Consider the following 22,304-nt stretch of genomic DNA (forward strand, 5'->3'; position numbering starts at 1 on the left):
TTTCTAATTACTTCAGAAATTCTAAATAAAATTTTTTGATTTAACTTACTTTTTAGTCATTGCTTTTATATTAATTTTTATTTCACTTGCATTTTAAATGTCTTAAAGTGCTTATTTTATATTACAAAATTTCAACTGTGTGTAAGACAGCTGTCTGAAGAAACAGCCACTCCTATTCAGAAGCATATCTGCATAAATAGCCCAAAGATAAACTAAATAAAAGAAAAAAGAAGCGTTCTTTAAGGAAGCCAATCTCACTTTTATTTTGAAAATTCCCTCTATTAATTTAATAACCTGTTTTTTATAAAATAATTCAAATGAGAAATGAAATAGGAAAGAGAAAAAGGAAACAATAACAAATAGAAATACCCATAGAGCTTGGTTACTTCACAAACAACTTGAATTATGTATGGTTCAAGAAAATACTAATTACTGTGAATACACAATTTTGGAATTGTAATATTTCCATCTACTTTTGTTTTCCCCTTTTGCAGTTTTATTTCTAAATTAAATTATGTTTTTAAAATGACATAGAGGATATTAGATTAATAGTGAAAATAGTGCAGTTTAAAAATTCTGACTTTCTGAGTGGGTTAAAATCTATCACTTCCACATAAGATCAGTTAACTCACCTTCATTTGAAGAGACTTGAAAAGGTTTATCACATTCTGGATGTGATTCAAACTTAAATCTTCCATCTGAAGGATAAATGTCAATTCATGGTTGCAGCTGCAATAAGGAGATTGTCCCTAATAGTAAAACAGGATACACTGTTCTGATCAGAGTGAACAAAAATTATTTTAAATTCATATAGTGCAACTTGTCAGGAATCTTCATTATCATTGTACTTTAAGATAAGTTTGCATTATTACTAGCTCTCTGTTGCACTTTTCCTCCAAATAAGTTTATTTGACAGGCAACAATTGTAGTATGCGAGAAGATAATGAAAATAATGATAATGAAAAAAATGAACAGTTGCTGACACAAGTAAATAAGAAGAGTGAGAGAGTAACGATTAGCAGTCTGTTGCCATGATATTGTATGCCCACACTTTGTAGAACCGACCTTGGCTTTGTGCCAAGAATAGTCAATTCATGCTGAAGGGGGAGAAAGAAATAAAGGATATATGAATTGGTCACCGACACGCGAAGTCACGTACTTTATACATAAATTTTCCAACTGTTGTATAAGCAAAATAGTTACCACTTTAAGAACTAGAAATTTCATAAAAGAAAAGCTAATTTTCCAACGTACAATAATAAATACTCATCCCATGAAATGCATTAATTACCCTAATATTGGAATGGATTCTCCTTCTTTTGACATGCGCAGAAGTGTTGAAAGGTCTCACATCTGTGGGCGTACAGTATGTTATACACACAAATTGAGAAGAAGGGCCATTATTGCAAATGATCTGATGTTAGGTTGTGCAGAAGGAATGGTATGGAGTGAGTTTGTTAGATTAAATGACTTATAAAATGCTGATAGTTTGCATTTGAATGGATTTGGAGTTAGTATCTTGAGAAAGTGTTGTTCAATAAGAGTTTGAATGTGAAGAGGTTATGGGGGGAGGGATGCAACCATGCAAAAGTGTGTGTGTACATGATGATGCTGAATGCAACGCTTCAGGTTCTGAAATTGAGTGAGATAGACAACATAAGGTGTGAGAGGTTGGAGACTGAAGGTGATACTGCAGTTTATGTTTATGTATACTAATGCCAGAAGCATTAGTATACATAAACTTCAAGGAAAGAAATGGCATTTATACAGCTACTAAAAGATAATTACTTTAGTTAGCATGTAATGGTGGGGATTCAAAATGTAAGAGTGCTGGATCCGGTGATAGTATCAGAGAACTTGGCAGTAACCAGTGTGGCAACATTACTTCTGAATGGGGAGAGGGATTGCTGGACATGTGCAATTTTCAGTTAAGAAAGATGTATGTAGATTTAAAAAAGCAATTGATTATGCTTGGAGCAGTGCCATGACATAGGAATCTAGAAGAGAGAGATGTTAGGAGTTCATAGAAGATAATCAGAGGGTTTTTGAAAACAGCAGATGATATGCTCACAGTCAGGAAGATGAACTGGGTAGGAGTTGGATGGATGAATATCATTGATAAATGCAGAAAAAGTTATGGAGAACATATAAAGAAAAGGCGTTGCTCATGAGTAGCAATGGCACAGGCAAGAAGGGTGACCAGTATGGTAAGAAAATCAGATTGAGAGGAGGCTAGCTGAGCAGGCCAAAGAAAATCCCAGAGTTGTTTAACTATGTGGGGAGTAAAAGGAAAAACAACTATTGAAGGATAATATTAACAAGTCCTGATGATAGGGAGGCAAGTGAAGCAGACAAAATAGTTGAGTTAATGAATAATCATTTTGCAAGGATGTTCTATCCAAGTAGAGATATAGCAATGCCTGTTATAAAGAATTGACGTAAAAGAATTGGAGGTGCTTGGCAGTGGGTTAAATAGAATCTACCCATATATCACAAGAATGCACAAGTAAATTGGTAGCTCCTTTAACCAAGCAGTATAAGTCTTAGCCCTGTAAAGGTCCTATAGGAGTGAAAAGAGGACTAAAATAGTACCATTGCAAAAAGGAGGCCCCAAAGAGGTAGCAAATTACAGACCAATCAATATCTCAGCAATGGCAGTGTTAACGTAATGAAGAACTTAGTAAAAGACAGTTGGGAATGGATGGATGGACAGGAAAATGATACTGTATGCAGGTCATGGTTTTGTGCAAGGTGGGTCTTGCCTTAGTAATTTGCTCACATTTTATAAATAAAACGATGCTTGAGTTGAATAAACTTGGATTGCACAAAGGTGGACAAAGTTATACAAAAATATAACTTTGTCCACTAATGGGATAATGAATAGGATCCATAGATTGCGACAGAATCTGTCCTCATAGGAATTCCCAATGAGGACAGATTGAAGATCTGTGGGTCATGCTCATTGATAGGCAGATAAGGGGAATATGAGAAACATATAAGTTATCAAATTTGTTTTAAATTGACACAGAAGACTTTTTTTGTAATACATGGCAGGAAGTGAGGGATCATAGAGTCACCCTTCCTAGAAATTATGTAAGGATGTGGTTAGCAAAGATATGAGAACTATGGTTGTTGCTTGAAGATGGAAAGGATTTCCAGAGGCTGTTGGGTACTTTGTTAGTGAGTAAGTTCAATGAGTGGTACTAGGTTTACTACTAGCTCTACTCCAATCATCTTGAATTTGTCTGTCTGACTGTATCTTCTGAATTATGCAGTGCAGCCACTATAAAACTTTTATCATCATCATCAAATTCCTCACATGTACCCTCAAGGGGAATACAGGATATGATAGTATTACATGAAGAATTTACATCATTACTAACTTCCTATCTACAATTTTCCTCCAAATCAGTCTATTACTTGTCAAGACTCCAACATTATCAAATCTTATATTTCTATCGTCTAAGGCATTTTGTACCATATCAATCCACCTATATCTTGGTGTTCCTCTGGGTCGTTTTCCTGCCAACCTGGCAGAGAACACTTGTTTTGCTAATCTTTCCTCGCCCATTCTGTTTAAGTGACCATACCACCTGAGATTAGCTCTGCTAATGCATTCCTGGATGCTGACAATGTCAAGTTCTTTCCTAATATCCTCGTTTTTAATATGATATTGCCATTGATGCCATCTGTTCACGCCTCTAATCTTTCTCAGCACTCTCATATCTGCGGTCTCTAGTCTTTGGTCAAGTGTTTTACTTCTGACCCAGCTCTCAGATCCATAAGTTAAAACTGGTTTGAACACTGTCTTGTATACAGCTAATTTAGTATTCCGATTAATTTCTCTCTTATTCCATATGAATTTATTCAGTTGACTGCCTGCTATACCAGCTTTGTTGATTCTGTTGTCTATTTCTATATTTAATTTACCATCTTCAGTAAAAATCGTGCCTAAGTAGCTGAAATGTTTTACTTGTTCCACAGGTTCCCCATTCACAACAAGGTTGACATTTTCAGCAATTCTACCTATTTTCATTGTCTTTGTCTTTTTAATACTGACCTTCATACCATATCTATTACAACAGTTATTAAATATAGTCAGGGAATCTTGCAAACTTGTAGCGGATTTATTTAGAAGTATAACATCGTCCGCATAAAGCAAAGAGCTGACATTAACATCTCCAATTCTGATATCATGTTTAATACCACTTTCCTTCATAATGTGATCCATATAGATAATGAATAACAGAGGGGATAATGTACATCCTTGTCTCACACCAGATTTAACATTAAACCATCTTCCTGTACTTCCTTCAATTCTAACTGCTGACTTACAACTCAAATAAAGACTAAATATTGCTTGATATAATGCCCCATTGACACAATATAACTGTAACGTATTGAATAGCTTCTCTCTTGGCACCTTGTCATATGCCTTTTCCAGATCGACAAAACTTAAATACATATCTTTGTTATATTCCCATGCTTTCTCAACTGTTTGTCGTAAAGTGAAGATCTGATCCTGACAGCCCCTATTTGGCCTGAATCCAGCTTGTTATTCACCAAGCTTTTCTTCTACAATTCTTCTCAAACGTTTCTCAAGTATACTTGCATAGATCTTCCCAGGAACACTCAGTAGGGAAATACCTCTGTAATTCTCGCATTCAGTTTTATTTCCCTTTTTATATATCGGTCTATTACAGCTCTACTCCAATCATCGGGAATTCGTCCCTCTGTCCAGGCTTTCTGAACTATGCAGTGCAGCCACTGTAAAACTTTTATACCACCATACTTCACCATTACTGGTCGAATATCAACTACTCCTGCTGCCTTTCACACATTTCAAGCCTTTGATGGCTTTTTCTACCTGAAGTATGGATATGTATTCCTGACTGTATGCCTGTTGATTGTTTTTTACCACTGTGCTATCACTGCTTGTTTCATTTAGCAATTTTTCGAAGTAATTACTCCATACTTCAAGGATATCTTTTTCTCCTGTTTTCATGTCACCTTTATCACTCTGACTCTTTTTACAGCACTCTTTCCTCCATTTCTAAGCTTCAACAACCTCCAGAATATCTTACCACCTTCTTGATATTTATTTTCTATGTTCTTGCCAAAGTCCTCCCATGACTTTTGTTTAGCTAGTTTTACACCGTGTTTCACTTTCTTACATTCATCTAAGATTCTCTAAGACCAAAAGCTGACTTGTTTGCCATGAACTTTTGATATGCTTTATTCTTTTCCTTCACTGCCTCTTTAACTTCCTGTGTCCACCATGGAGTTCTGATTTTTCTATCCTTGCAGACAACCTCACCACATGTCTCTCTGGGTGAATCAATCAGAGTTTTCTTCAAGGCTTGCCACTGAATCTCCAAAGTTTGGTTCCTGTTCTCAAACTCTTTCATTTTTTCTTCAATAATATTTGTGTATTTTAGTCTACAGTTAACACCTGAGAGCTGCTCAACTTTTATTGGCTTTAAAACTTTGTTACATGGTATTCTTTTCAATATGAAATTCGGTTTTATCCTACTTAAGACTAAATAGTGATTGCTTCCAATTTCAAATCCTCTGTATACTCTGGTGTCCTGCACCAAGGAGAAAACATCACTATCAACAATAACATAGTCAATGAGACTTTTCTTATTTGTTGCCTCTTCTCTCAATGTGAATTTGTGCACATTTTTATGTGGGAACACGGTGTTGGTAATAACCAGTCCATGTCCTGAGCAGAAATCCAACAGGTATTTGCCATTATTATTAGCTTTGCTCTTTTCTCCAAATTTTCCCAAAATATTTTTGTTTGTCTGACAATCATTTCCTACTCTGCTATTTAGATCCTCAACAAGGACCAACTTTTCCTTTTTCATTATGTCAGTTGCTTTTTCTAAAGCATCAAAAAATTCCGCCACTTCTACCTTAGTAGAACCTTCTGTGGGACCATAGGCACAAATAAGTCTCATTGTCCAATTCCCCATGATATTTGCTGCATCACTCTACTTGAGACTGCCTGCCATTCAAGAAGATTAGCTTCGTATTTTATGTTGAATACTATGGCTACTCCTTCTTTTCCTTGATTGTCATTGCCTGAATATAACATTTTGTATTTTTTCCTCAGAAAGATCTCACCAGTTTTTGTCTTTTTTGTTTCAGTCACCCCTATTATGTCGATCTGGTACTTATTTAATTCTTCAGCTAGCTCCATTTCTTTGCCATTCAGGCTTCTTATGTTGATAGTACCAGTCTTTAACTCTGATGATGGTGAGTTGGGGTGTGCTTTCAGATTTGTTCCTTTTCGCTGTTCGCCCTGGTTCCCTGGCAAAAACAGCGGGGGGGGGGGGGCTTGTTTAACCAGGCGATGCCCCAGCCGTCATGAAATTTTGTCATGTTGTACCATCATTTTGTATATTGGTTTAAGCCAATAAGAATTCGATTTGGTCGGCTAAATCCCAAATTACCAGGCCATCCTCGTTCGTTCAGTATCCAGGTAGATACCCAAGAGGGTGCACCACGAGAAGGTGAGGATTGGACATTGTCAGAAGCCTTGGTCGGTTCTCCACATTCCTTTAAAGGCTATGTGGAATTCTCCTCTCAGTTATACAGCTTTGACCCTTAAGTACCCCTTAAAACTTTTATAACTCCATATTTAAGCATTTCTGGTTGAAAATTATCATCTGTCTCCAGCTGTCTTTCCATATTTCAGCTATTTATGATGACCTTTTTTTTCCTACTTCCAGTATGGATACATGCTCCTGATTGTATTCTCTTGAATGATTTCTATGACTATTCTGTCATAGAAATCATTCAAGTCATTGATTATTTTTAACATTCTTTCAACATAATTTTTCCATCTAAAATTATATAATTATAGATGGAAAAAGAGGTAGACCCAGGAGAATGTGATTTGAAGATATTAAGGGCTGGGTTGGCTTGAATTACCGTAAATGTTCCACAGCAGCAAAAGAAAGAAAAAAAGTTCCTTGGGGAGAATTGGATTATCTATGAAAGTTACATTCGTGCACATATAAGAAAGGGGTAGAGTTTTCTCTCACAGAGCAGTGAGTGAATGGAACAGTTTATATACTGATTTTTAGTGCACCTAGTGTGAATCAGTTGAAGAGAAAGTATGACCGCTTGTTTGGGTGATATTTAGCCTCTCATGCTTTATTGGATTAATAATTACTTTTCTTGGTCTCATACAAGGTTGCATTTTTAAGAAGGTCAGATAGAGGCTAATTAAGGTCCACCTCTCTATTATCTACTTTTGTACAACAGCAGTAAATATGTGTTCTACCAAAATTATCCTAATATAGGAATTAAAATGTCTAACTTACCATTTTTTTTTTATCCTACTGCACTGTTTTGTCTCTACAAATGCAACAGCATGTATAACAAGCAACAACTCTTACAAACAGAGATCTCTTGCCTTAGTCTTAATAGATGATCACGTGTTTTTTTTTGTTGTTGTTTTGTTTTGTTTTGTTGGCTTTCAAAAAGTCTTTCAACTTTTCACAAAGACATAATTAACAGAGGATGATTCCCAAGTTATTCATCTAAAAAATGTTTGCTTTTTTTATAGGAATAACCAGCTATCCAATTTACCTTCAGAATTATCTACCATGAAGGCTCTAAGAGAGATAAATTTGTCCTTTAACAGGTAAGGATATATGCTTATTATACAATATATCTTTATATTAAATATGCAGGTAATTGTTACTATAGCAAACTCTGAGGGACCAATGGAATAGTTTCTTACTGTGGATTGTTTGTTATAGTGAATTTCTTTAGAACTGCACTGTGGAACTTTTATGAGATATTCAATAGTTTGCTATAGTGAAGGTTGTCTTTGTATACAAAGTCATAATTGACAGATGCTGGTATTGGTATTTAAAACTCTCTGTAATATAATTTTATGGAATGAAAACAACAGCTGAATTCTGATCCATTAATTTCTATTCCTATACATTTTTTTTTTTTGTCTTTTAGAATAAAAAAAAAAAATAATAATCTTTGGAATATGCTGCCAGGTGTGGTAAGTGAATTACATGCTACATTCAACAGCCACTACTTATTAAAGATTCTGTCCATATGTAATCTCAATGTTGAATTGGTCAAGTTATAATGAATGTCTGGAAAGTCCCAGAATTTTCTCTTCTTTGAAGGTCATACAGATTAAAATAAATCTGCAAATTATTCATTAGATACAGGGTGGCCATAAAATAACTTTCCCTCTTGGAGGCATCTGTAGCTAAAACCAATAAATAGGATGAGACCAATAAAGAGCCAAGAGGTTATTTTTCCGGCGACGTAAATTAAGTTAAGGGAATAATAATCCCCTTAATTTTACCTTCAATTTTACCTTTTACCTTCTTTCCACTTAACTTAATTTACGCTGCCGGAAAAATAGCCTCTTGGCTCTTTATTGTAGTAATAATAATATATGGGTACACCGCTCTGGCAATTCGTTAGTGGGGGGTATGGGGATATATATATGTAAGATCGGTTCACTTAAACCTTGGTATCCAGGTCTACCTATTCACTGATGAGACCTCAATAAAGGTCAAAACTGGTCTAGGTAGTGACCTCTCCTCATAATGTAAAACAGTAATACATGTCCTAGGAGCTGCATTTTATGTTATGAGAAAATATTAAGGATAGTGCGGAGCTTGCTTCACCTTTGCAAGGAGTTGCCCTAGTGTTGTACTACCCAAGTGATCACTTATAGTATCCTTCCCCCTTCCTCCTTTGCAATTACACTCCAAAGACCACTGACAACCTTTGTGAATCTTCTCTGGACCCTTTCCAACAAATCATCGTCATCACAAAACCCGGTGACCAGATCTGTGCAAAATAATCCATTTGAGGCCTGATCAAGGCCTCATCCAGTAGCATAATAACCTTTTCTGCATGTCAGGGTCCTCAGCATCATTGCCGTTATCCGATGTAATATCTTCACAACTTGTGCAATATGGCCGCTGAATTTCAGGTCCTTGTTCACCACCACTCCTAGATCTCTCATTTCCTCTACCTCCTTTAAAGTTTCCCCACCAAGTGTGTACTTTGCATCCATCATTGCTTACCATATTTCAAAACCTTACACTTTGCAACATTAAAGTTCCACTTGCCTGTCCATTCATGCAATCTATTCAAGTCCTCCCACAAGACCATAACATCTCTTTGACTGTATTACTCTCCCCAATTTTTCATCATCTGCAAACAGCTGCATATCACTAGTTAAACCCATCCCAATATCATTAACATACAAAATGAACAACAATGGTCCTAAAACTGATCCCCATGTTACACCACTAGCGTACCATGGGGATCACCTTCTTCTTCTTACGGGATACCTCACCCCCATATACAACTTTCTGATACCTATCTGACAGCCAGTACACTCATGCAACTCAGAGGTCAATTTATTTAATAGTTTGTCATGTGGGAGCCTATCAAAAGCTTTTGCAAATCTAAGTACACCACTGTATATGCATTTCCCTCTGTCCAAGGTATTTGTCACCTTGTTATAGTACATTAGTAAGTTAGTAAAACATGACCCCCCCCCCCTTTAACAAACCCATGCTGACAAACCACAAAGAATACTGCTGTTTTTCAACCCAATTCTGTATCCTACTTCTCACCAATCTCCCAGTAACTTAACCACAAATCCAGATATACAGATTAGCCTATAATTTCTAGCCACAGCCTTATCGCCACCTTTATGCAGTGGAACAATTTTACCTTCTTTCCACTATCTTGGAACCTCTGATGTTGTAAGACTTATTTAACAGGCATGCCAATGCTACTGCTAATTCCCTGGAACATTCCTTTAAGACACGTGGTGATATATCATCAAATCCTATCACCTCATTGGCATCAGTCTTATTTATTTTCTCATATACTTTCTGTTCGCTGATAATTAAGCCATCCTCTCTTATGTCCTCTACATTTAAGTTCCTCATGATTCTATCCTTATCAGGATGAAACACCCTTATAAATTGATCACTGAATACCTCAACAGTATCTTCTGCAGAAGTACCATTTTCATCCAGTAACATCATCTTACCATGATCATTCTTCCTTCTACTTGCTACATATCTAAAAACTCTCTAGAGTTTTTCTTTGAGTTTTTGCCAATTCCTGCTCATACTGCACTTTTGTTTTCTTTACTAACTGAGTCACTCTCCTGGCTTGTTCTTTATACTCAATGAAACTGATTATTTTATACTTAATGAAACTGATTATTACCATTATTCATCTTGTACAGTTTTGCCTCTTCTAACGACTCCTTTACATCCTCCCTCATAGAATACATTTTGCCTCTCGAATCATTGATACCACCCAAGACAATCATTTCCTTCAACTTACCTTTTTGCATCTGGATGGCATGGCTAATGTCGTGAATTTTTGCGCCTGGGAAACATGATTTTGTCATATACTTTCGTTAAGTACAAGGGTAGTCTGAAAAAGTTCTCGGCCTTGATCATAGAGGACAACACTATTGTCAAGATTTTTTTTTTTTTCTAAGTTGGTACACCTGTCATAAGCATCCTGTGAAATTGTAAGTCATTCTATCAAGTAGTTTGTTTTATACAGCTGTCTGAAGCAAAAGTGTTGTCTGTATCTCTTGAAATGGATAAAATTGAGTATCGTGCAGTTATAAAATTCTTTATAAAAGAAGGTTTAATGCCAAAAGAAATTCATTTGAAGTTCATTAAAGCTTATGGGCACTCTTCTCCTTTGTTTTTGACAATTAAGAAATGGGTCACCAAGTTTAAATGTGGCCGTACCAGCCTTGAAGATGATCCATGTGAAGGATGTCCAAAAAGTGTAATAACAACACCAGAAATCATTGATCAGTGCACGATATGGTATTGGATGACCGGCGAGTCGAAGTGCGTGAAATTGCTGAGACTATAGGCATTTCAAAAGAACATGTAGGATACATTTTTCCATTAAGAATTGCAAATGAAAAAGTTTTTTCATTTGCAATTCATTTGCAAGATGGGTGCCATGCTTGGAGTGTTTTAGCAAGAATAAAACTGATTTTGTGCATCGATTTATTATTATGGATGAGACTTGGATTCACCAGTACACACCAGAATCCAAACAGTGGACAGAAGCTGGTTGTTCAGTGCCAAAGAAGGCAAGGTCATAGTGTTTTAGAATGCTAAAGGCATTTTGTTTATTAATTATCTTGAAAAGAGTAAAAGAATAACCAGGGAATATTATTCCGATCTTTTAAACAGACTAGACAAAAAAATTCGTGAGAAAAGACCTGGTTTGCAGAAGAAAAAAATCATCTTTCATCAGGACAATGTAACTGCCCACAAAGGTGTTTTGGCAATATGAAAATTATGGGATATGCACTATGAATTGTTGGAACATCCACCCTATTATCCAGATTTGGCTCCTTCTGACTTCTGTCTCTTCCCAAAACTAAAACTCTTCCTTGCTGGTCAGCATATTTCTTTGAATCAAGAGGTGATTGCAGCTGTAGAGGGGTATTTTGCAGATCTTACTGAGAACCACTACATGGATGGGATAATGGTGCCGGAACATCACTGGAATAAATGTATTAGTCTTAAGGGAAATTATGTTGAAAAATAAAAATAATTTTGAAATTATAAATTCATTTTTTCATTGTTAGGCTGAGGATGTTTCAGACCACCCTCGTACTCCCCTGATCATTGAGTCTCTATTTATAATTTTCTCCTTCACTTGTTTTTCTTGTTTGTTCGGTCAGTCATTATTATTCCTTCGGATCACCTGCTGCTTTCTTTTTTCAGTCCTGCTTAACTCTTGCTGATTCTACAATTTTTCAATTTCATACTTTGTCCTATTGAGGGATAACATTTAAGTCTGCTATATCTTTATTAATATCCATTTTGTTGTCCTTTTCCATGGCCTTTATGGCCCTCACGTTCGACATTAATAACATCATTTTCCATCTTACTGTCGGTATTTGTGCATTCTCGTCACCTAACAGACACTCACTTTTGAAACACTTGATACTTGCTCTCTTCAGTTTCAGTTTCCTTCCTCATATTCTTTAATTTTCTCAACAAATACATTTCACACACACACTGCACTGAATAATATCCTACAATTTCAAATCACCAGACAATGTGATCTTTGCAGTCATTGTTTGTCACGTTGGTACCATGATGACAATATCACAATAAACACGTTATAAAGATACTAAGTACACTAAAATGCTAAAATCTACACTAATACACTATAATAGACTAATTTTCTGAGTCAAAAACACAATAAAACAGATAAAAATGACTAATTTCACACGAGTGCTAAATTACACGAACAATCACAATATAACCTCAAACCAATCTTCTCAATTTATATATATATATATATATATATATATATATGTATGTAAATCATCAACAGACTAGTGTTCTTAAAAAGATGCAAGTTCCATTCAATCATTCCTAAGTTCTTACAATTTAAAGAGTCCATCCATACAAAACGAGCATATATTATTTACTGCAAGGCCAAACTAGAACATTTAGCAGAAAGGATTATGGATACCAACATAGTTTAGCTTCTTTGTTCTCAAAAAAAAAGGTACGTTAGAAAACAGCCTAGTGACTTCATTAGACAATATATCTTGGAATTAGACTAAATCTATTAGTGCACTTTTTGCTGCTAGAACCCAGAACATCAATAAATATAAACTGATTAGGAAATTTGATTTCCTCAAACATAAACAAGACTGTTTATTCTCTAATATTGCTTCACACACTCTTAACAATGGACATTTATGAACAACATGTTGTTGTTCATAAATCTTCACATATTCTTACAACGCAGAAATAAATGTACTCTCCAATTGGCTTAATTTTGTCCCATTGCCTAGATCTATTCCTAAAGAACTTTTTCTTACGAAAATAGAAAAAACTACCTCTACTCTACCAACACAGGATGCAAACCTACTTAGGATAGAAGCTAAATTTGCATTCAACAACAGTAGACCCCCCCCACACACACACACTGACAGTGTCTCCCGTTTTGAGAGAAAAGCTATTCATCAACTGCGAAATAATAAAGATATAATCATTTTTTCAGCTGACAAAGGGAACTCCACTGTCATCCTGAATAGAACCGATTATCGCCTCAAGATCTGTGAATTATTAGATTGCAATATTTACTCTGAACTTCAAAGCGCTCCCACGAGAGAACTACATAATCAGACAATTAATTTTCTCAAATCCTCCTCGGAATTACCTAGGAATATCTCTCTATCACTTTGCTCTCTTCATCCAGTTATTCCTTGTTTATATGGTCTTCCAAAGATCCATGAAGAAAACACTCCTTTAAGACCAATAGGTGAAGGCATTGACTCCCTTATATACAATCTCTTGAAATATCTCGCTTCCTCCTTGAAACATCGCACAGGGAAATCCTTTTCATATATCAAGAATTTGGCTGATTTTGCCTCAAAGATCAAGAACGTCCAACTTAACGAAGCAGACAGAATGGTCAGCTTCGACATAGTCTCATTGTTCACCAATGTTCCAACTCAGGAAGGCCTTGTCTTTTAAAAAAACAAGTTATCTAAGAAGATTTTCACCTTACTTGTTCATTGTGTGGATTCAGGCTACTTCTTATTTGAAGACAAGATCTACAAACAGAACAGCAGTTTGGCCATGGGTAGTCCATTGTCTCCAGTGCTAGCCAGTGTTTTACTTGAAGATTTTGAGGAAAAACCATTTCCTCAGTGACACTGAAACTCAAAATCTGGCTGCGTTATATGGACGACATTTTCCTAATTTGGGAGCATGGCCCAGAAAACTTACAAACCTCTCTGGATCACTTAAACAATTTTCATTGAAATATAAACTTCGCATCCAAACCAGAAGTTATTGGTGTTCTGGCTTTTCTAGATATAAAACTTACTAGAACAACTGATGGTCTCAAGATTTCTATCTCTAGGAAGCCAACACACACACACATCGATAGATACCTACATGCTTCGTCTCACTACTACCTCCCTCAAAAATTAGGAATTATTTCCACACTTATGCATTAGGAACTTCAACATGAACTTAGTTACCTTAAAAGGACTTTCTTAAATAACGGTTACTCTCCTAAAAGTATCTATAATTGTCTTAGTGAACGTCATCAACAAAGTAATGAAGATAACTCAAACCCTACAGCCTACACCTCCTTACCGTATATCAGTTCTCTTTCTCTTAAACTGATGAAAAATAAGAAATTTAATGTTAAAACATATTTCTCCACCTTACCAAAACTCTGATCTTGCTGAAGTAAAACACAACTTTCTTCAGTTCCCAGGAGTCAGAAAAATCATTTGCAGTTGCAGCAGACCATATTATGGCCAGACAGTAAAGTCCATCTCTCTCTCTCTTTCCGCCTAGAAGAATATTAACGTTACATTTCCTACAACAGAACCCGTGCTAGTGTCCTATCCAGCCATGTTTTATTCTCTGCTAACACCAGTGTTGAAGGACAACAGCATCAAATAGACTGGAAGTTAACTTCAAACATCCATAAATGCTCCGAAGAATTAGAGAGACGTATCTTGGAATCCAAAGAAATAGCTCTCGACCCTGCCCATCTAAACAGCAATCTCAGTTATAACCTACCAGATTCACATAGCACTGTCATCCAGTTTTGGTGTACTCGTGATATCTTTCACACGCAACATGCTTCACTCCAGAACTAATACTCAGACTCCATTTCAAACACAACTACTATTTGTTCTAAACTCTGCGTGTTAAAGTACAATATATTTTAAAGATGTTATTTACTCTTTGATACTGTATTCATCTGATGAAGTTGGCATTTCCAATGAAACTAGTAGTGAAATCTTATTAAATCTCTTATATTTTTTGTTTTCTTGGTGTTTAAGTCAGTTAATAAAATTATTAACTAAACAAATTTTAAATTTGTATATTTTATATACGAGGGCTGTTCAATAAGTAATAAGACTAATTTTACTGCGCAAAACCACTCATTACAATATTAATTTCTGTGAAATAAAAAATGTTGCTGTCTGTATTAACAAAAGAGGTTGATAGATGGCGTATACGGCTGATGTGCCAGAATGTCACATGACTAAACACAAGCTTGTTTCAACGCGCCTACGAAGCATCCTTGGAACAGCGTTATGCAATTAAATTTTGTGTGCGTTTGCAAAAATCGGCGTCGGACACCGTTAGCATGATATGCGAAGCTTTCCACCATGAAGCAATGTCGAGGGCAAGTGTTTTTCGCTGGCATAAATCTTTTAAGGAAGGAAGGCAAAATGTGGAAGATCTTCAACGTCCATCACAGAGACAATGATCAACACAGCAGTGCTTATCATCAAGGAGGATGGCAGAATTACAATACGCCAGCTGCATGTTGTCCTGAATATTTCTATGGGAAGTGTTCACTTCCCATAGAAATATTCAGGACAGTGTCCGATGACGATTTTTGCAAATGCACACAAAATTTAATCACATAACGCTGTTCCAAGGATGCTTCGTAGGCACACCGAAACAAGCTTGCGTTTAGTCACGTGACACTCTGGCACACCAGCCCATATACGCCATCTATCAACCTCTTTTGTTAATACAGACAGCAACATTTCTTTATTCCACAGAAATTAATATTGTGATGAGTGGTTTCGCGACAGTAAAATTAGTCTTATTACTTATTGAACAGCCTACGTATTTTAATTTATAAATAAATATATATATTTATATTTTTTATTTTAAATTTTATATATAATTTATTTGTCTTCAAGGTTATGCTCTATGCCTGAAGTGCTCTATGAGATACCCAAACTTGAAATTATCTTTGCATCTGATAACTCAATCCAGTCAATAGATGCTTCTGGACTAATGAAATTACCAGTAATAGCAACATTGGATCTGCGTAACAACGACATCAGACAAGTTCCGCCAGAACTTGGAAACGTAACTCAGCTGAGGTTTGAAACTTATATGCAGAGATTTACTTTTATAACGAAGCTGATTTTTTTTTAATCGAATCTTATAATAATCGTATAGTTCAGGGGTAAGAGTGTGTGCTGATATTGGTAGATTTATAAAAAAATTTTGTTGGATGCCAATAATAACAATTTATTTTTGTTTTATTTATTTTTCATATGCAGCAAATTCTTTATCTACCAAATATTTGTTTTTTATTTCTGAAAAAAATTTTCAAAAATGTAATAAAAATTTTTTAAAAAATGCAAGAAGGGTGAACAGCATGGAATGGGAAGACAAAATCAGTATGTGAGAGGAAATTAGCAAAGCAGACATAGTTCTTTCACATTTGAGTGAGTAAAAAGAAGAATGTTTATAAGATGAAAAACTTTAATTGATGCTAATAGTAGGCAGGTGACAGAACGAGAAGAAATAACTAAAAATACTGAGTGATTACTTGCAAGGATATAGATGGAGATACTGCAATGACATGTGTGATAGGAACTGATGGCGAAATTAGAGATAGATGAACTGGAAGTGTTTGCAATACAATCCTACAGCAGAATCTCAAAGTGAATATTGCTGTAGGATTAGATGAGATATCAACTCATGTATTACATGAAAGTGCAAGAGAATTGGCATTGCGACTGATTAGGCTGTTGAAATTAAGTCTCACTTCTAGCACACTTCCAAGGTGGGGGGGGGGTAGAAAGAGAATAAGACAATTCTGTTAAATAAAAGAGTCTTCAAGATTAGCATGAGAAATTATAGATGGACTACTTTCTTAGGAGCTGTGTTAAGACTGAAAAAGTTGGTAAAGGATAGAATAAAGGAATGGATGGACAGGAATATGATATTCTATAGGAAGGCTGCACACCTTTATGAAGGGGGGGTGGGGCTTGTGTTAGTAATTTACTAATTTTTTTTTTACAATAAAATGACAGTCAAGTTTGGTAAAGAAATGGCTACACAGTGATACTGCTGGACTTACAAATTGACAAGATACTACATGGAACTCTAGTACCTAAATTGGGGCAGATGAGGATTGATGTGAAGCTGGTGACATGGATTAGAGGATTACTGATGGACAGAAACCAAAAAATAGCATATAGTGGATTTGAATCAAAGAGAAAACAGGTGATCAGTGGTGTGGTGCAGAGTTCTGCAATTGAGTTATATTATTTTTGGTACACTAATGATATATGATGGGGAATGATATAAGGAGTAGTGGGGGGGGGGGATATTAGGTAGTCTGTTCATGTTACAAAGCTTAGGAAGGCAGCAGTTTATAACAATGATGAAGAGATCCTGCATGATGATTTAAATAGACCGACAGTGTGGGCAAAGCTATCGTTTGGTTTCATCTAAAAATTCATAACTTTTGGATGAAAGATTACAAAATTTATGTTTCATTGATGGAACTGGACTGAAAGAAAAAATATATATGTTAAAATAAAAGATATTAGAAACATTTGTTAGAAAGATGTATGACTCTTTAAACACACATATTTAAAAAATTCTAACGTGGATGTTTAAAGAGTCATACATCTTTACTGCTACTTTATTATTATGATTACGTGACACCTTAAACATGAAACATCTGAACATATACAACACAAAACATCTAAAAATTGTCAGTTTGTACAAAACTAACAGTTTTTATTTCTCTAAATATACCACTAATAATGTAATTTGTTCATTACAGCATTCAAGATACAATACTATGGATTAGAAATTCACCAACACCATCAGAATCTTCCCATTATCATTATTTTAACTTGTTTCAACATTTTCTCCTACTTCTCTTATAAACAACAACAACATGTGGGCTGTTCACACATTGCATATAATAGATTATATTTTTAAGTATAAAGAAGAGAATATGAATCATTTGTTGCCAATAACTTTAAATATTAGAATTGAACATTAACTAATATGTTTGTTTGTTTCTACTTATGTTCTTTGCAGTATTACGACAGATATCTTAATTCCATTAAACAAAACATTAATTCAGAATATTCTGTACATTAATATGCTGAAATATTTTATACAGGATACACCTTTTCGTATACTCATTATCATCAGATGCCTGACATGTATCCTCAAGGGGTGTACAGGATATTATGATAGCACTACATGAAAAACTTACATCATTACTAACTTCCTATCAACAATTTTCCTCCAAATCAATCTGTTATCTGTCAAGACTCCAACATTATCAGATCTTATATTTCTCTCTTCTAAGGCATTTTACTGTATCAGTCCACCTATATCTTGGGTCTTTTCCTGCTCACTTGGCAGAAAACATTTATTTTGCTAATCTTTCCTCTCCAATTCTGTTTAAGTGACCATACCACCTGAGATTAGCTCTGCTAACACATTCTTGGATGCTAACAATGTTAAGTTCTTTCCTAATGTCCTTGTTTTTTAATATGATATTGACATTGATGCAATCTGTTCATGCCACTAATCTTCCTCAGGCAGGACTCTCATATCTGTGGTCTCTAGTCTTTGCTCAAGTGTTTTATTTCTAACTCAGCTCTCAGATCCATAAGTTAAAATTGGTTTGAACGCCATTTTTTACAGCTAATCTAGTGTTTTGACTAATCTCTTTCTTATTCCATATAAAATTATTCAGCTACCATACTAGTTTTATTAATTCTGTTGTCTATTTTCATATTTAATTTGCCATCTTTAATAAAAAAACTGTGCCTAAATAGCTGGAATATTTTTCTTGTTCTATAGGTTCTCTATTCAGAATGCAGTTGATATTTTCAATGCTTCTCCCTATTTTCATTGTCTTGTTATTACTGATTTTCATACCAATTTATTACAACATTTATTCAATTTAGTCATGGAATCTTGCAGACTTGTACTGGATTTATTTCAAGTATAACATCATCTGCATAAATTAAAGAGCTGAGATCAACATCTCCAATTTTGATGTCAGGTATAATACTGCTTTCCTTCATAACGTCCATATAGATCCATATAGATAATGAATAACAGAGGGGATAATGTACGTCCTTGTCCTTGACCAGATTTAACATCAAACTATCTTCCTGTACTTTCTTCAGTTCTAACTGCTGACTTACAACTTAAATAAAGACTAAGTATGGTATATTCCATACTGAGTGTGGGATACTCCATTAGTAGTTATCTACCTAAGTTTTTTATTTATTTATTTTTTGTTTTTTATAATGTGGCTTTTACCTGTGAAAGATTATTGCAAACCTATTGTACATTCATACCATGTGTGGACTAAGGACTTTTTTTTTCATTTTTATTAATATTATATATTTTTTATTCATTTTTTTACCAAATTCAGAAACTGTACCATAGGAACCCTACAAGAAAGAAATTTTATTATTATTGGGAATCCCAACTATTATTGGACCTGGACCCAACACCACTAACAGAGCTCTGGTATTCACTTCAGAACCCTGGTCAGGAGAAGTGTATATGCAACAACTACAGCAAAGATGCCACTACTGCAACAACAGAAATTACCCCGAGTCCTGCAATGCGCACACTCACCTTTCTACAGCGGCAGTAAGGCACCAAGTGAGGCCAGGGGTGCTAAGAATCTCACAGATGAAAACAGGCCACCTCTTAAATCTATGAAAATGGCATTCGGTATCCTCAATCCTCGAACTTTGGCAAGAGACTACAGAATAGATTTATTAATCAAAGAATTAACCAATATCAACTTGGATAACATGCTAGTGAATAAAACAAAAAGATTGAAAGAACTGACAACAAGATGGTATGATGGCTCACAGATACTCCTTGGAGCATCCTCAAACAATGGCAAACAATGTGGAGTGAACTTCATTGTTAAATCTAAGCTCACCAATTTGATCCTTTCTTGTAACATCATATCTGAAAGAATAGGTGTACTCCTAATTGGAATAGAGAACAATATAACAATAAAATTAATATCCTGCTACGTTCTAACATCTGTAGCTGATAATCAAGAAATAGAAAATTTTTACATGAATCTTGAAAAGGCATTAAATTACAAGTCAACATACACGTTCATTGATGGTGACTTTAATGGCAAAATAGGAAGTGGAAAAGAAAACGAAAAGTTTATAGGTCCAAATGGCTTGGGAGAAAGAAATAGAAGAGGAGATAGATTAGCTGAATTTGCTGCAGCTGAAGAACTTTTTATCATGAACACTTTTTTTTTTTCAACAAACGCCCAGGAAGAAGATGGACGTGACAATTACTGAATGGAAACACAAAAAATGAAATTGATTACATTTTAACACACTGTAAAAGACTGGTACAAAATGTTGATACAATAAGCGAAGCGAAATGTACTTCAACATAGATTCTGACCACAAACGTCTCAGAGCCATTATAAGAATAGACCACAAAAAAGAACAACATATCAGGGCAACATCAAACCACAAAAGACAACCCAAACAAATAGGTTTGGGTTGTCTTTTGTCTAAACCCAAACTATGTACTTCCTGAACTACCACAAGTTCAGGAAGTACATAGAAGAGACTGAATGGACTATTAAGAATTGTTACATAAACGATGACTATATTGACTTTATTGATAAATTTAACGAGTGCAAGAAATAATCAGAAATTCCTGTGAAACAAAAGAAAAGAGACCAACTCTCACTTCAAACTATAGAACTACTGAAAAAGAGAAAAGAACTGAAGAAATCTGAAGGAAATTTTCTAGAACACAAAATTATCTATAAGTTACTAAGGAAAAGAATTCCAGAAGGTTACAAAGGTCTATTTTTCTAAGCTTTCAGGATACAAAAATCAAGAGAAGTACTGCAGGCAAAAACCAGCCTGAAAAAAATAGAGAAAAACTTAAATTTTAAACAGTCAATTCCATCTGCTTTACAGGATCAAAATGGAGAAAAACATACTCAGAAAAAGGATAGAAGAAATTGTGCAGAATTTTTATAATGATCTTTATGCAACTAAGTGCCAAGTCTCAGAACCTATCATTCCCAAACCAAGCAGTATATACCAGATGTACTTCCAGAAGAAATAGAACATGCCCTTAAGAAAATGAGTAAAGGTAAAGCCTCAGGACTTTATCATGTTAAGGCTGAAGAAATCCAGGAAGGTGGACCAGTTATTTTCAAAGCCTTGGCTGCCAGATTCACATGGCACTTTAAAGAAAGAAAGAAAGATTCCAGAGGAATGAAAGACCTCAAAAACCATACTTCTGTTCAAAAAAGAGAACAAGGAAGACATAAAAAAAACTATTGTCCAATCTGTCTACTTTCTCACATATATAAAATCATGAACAGACTAATACTGAACAGAATCCAAAATGCTCTCAAAGACATCTCCAGTAGAGAGTAGGCAGGATTCAGAAGAGGCTTCACAATAGATCATATCCATGTCATTTCACAACTAACAGCAAATGCAGAGAATACCAAATTCCTCTATGTTACCATAGAACACAATGCAGTCATCAGTGCCTTACTGGAAGTAAATGTGGATCCTACTTACATCCACATGATAAAAGAAATTAACAAAAATCAGAACACTCAAATAACCCTATATGATCAACCTATAAATATAGATATAAAGAGAGGGGTCTGCCAAGGCATGTGATCTCCCCAAATCTATTTACCAGCACTTTAGAATACATTCTGAAAAAAATAGACCTAAATGGAGGAATAAGCATAGAAGGTGAAAAATTACAAACCCTTATGTTTACCGATGATCTAGTACTAATATCCCACAATCCAAAAAGACCTAGAAGAAATGAGTGAAAAAATATACACAAACAGCAGTAAAATAGACTTAGAAATGAATCTAGAAAAAACAAAATGGAACAAAAACATCTACACAAGTGACAGTCACCTATGTATTAATAACATTCCTATAGAACAAGTTAACTCCTACAGTTACTTTGGACAAACAATAAAAATGAATAACAATTTATCTGAAGAACTAGCAAAAAGAAAGAAAGCTGCATGGCTATCATTCAACAGACTAAAAGAAACACTTACTGATCCAAATCTTTCCATCTCTGCAAAGGCAAAACTATTTAATAGTGACATTCTTCCATCACTCACATATGGATCACAAACACAGAACATGACAAAAAAAGAAGAAGAGACTCTCAAAATAACTCAGGGTGCAATAGAATGTAGGATTTGTAGCATCAGCAAAATGAAACACACAAGAAACGCGGAACTAAGAAAGAGGTCAGGCATAAAAGATGTGGTAACTGCAGTATATGAAAGCAAGATGAGATGGGCAGGTCACATAGCTAGACTCAGGGATAACAGATGGACATATAGAATACTCAACTGGCAACTAAGAATAAAGAGAAAACCAGGAAGACCACTTACAAGATGGG

The 22,304-nt window shown here is 35.1% G+C and overlaps 1 protein-coding gene across 1 annotated transcript in view; it reads left to right on the forward strand.

Annotated features, from left to right (window-relative positions):
- Positions 1-22,304, forward strand: part of LOC150108587 (leucine-rich repeat-containing protein 40-like) — a 234,408-nt gene that overhangs the window by 193,183 nt on the left and 18,921 nt on the right. Inside the window, exons 13-14 of the mRNA XM_090416034.1 lie at positions 7,580-7,657; positions 15,770-15,955. Coding sequence (XP_090272160.1) covers positions 7,580-7,657; positions 15,770-15,955 — 264 coding nt within the window. The remainder of the gene's footprint in view (positions 1-7,579; positions 7,658-15,769; positions 15,956-22,304) is intronic.

This window comes from Typopeltis vanoorti, chromosome 3 (genome assembly GCF_054136105.1).
Source record: "Typopeltis vanoorti isolate ZY-2024b chromosome 3, IOZ_Tvanoo_1.0, whole genome shotgun sequence".
NCBI classification, from domain to species: domain Eukaryota; kingdom Metazoa; phylum Arthropoda; class Arachnida; order Uropygi; family Thelyphonidae; genus Typopeltis; species Typopeltis vanoorti.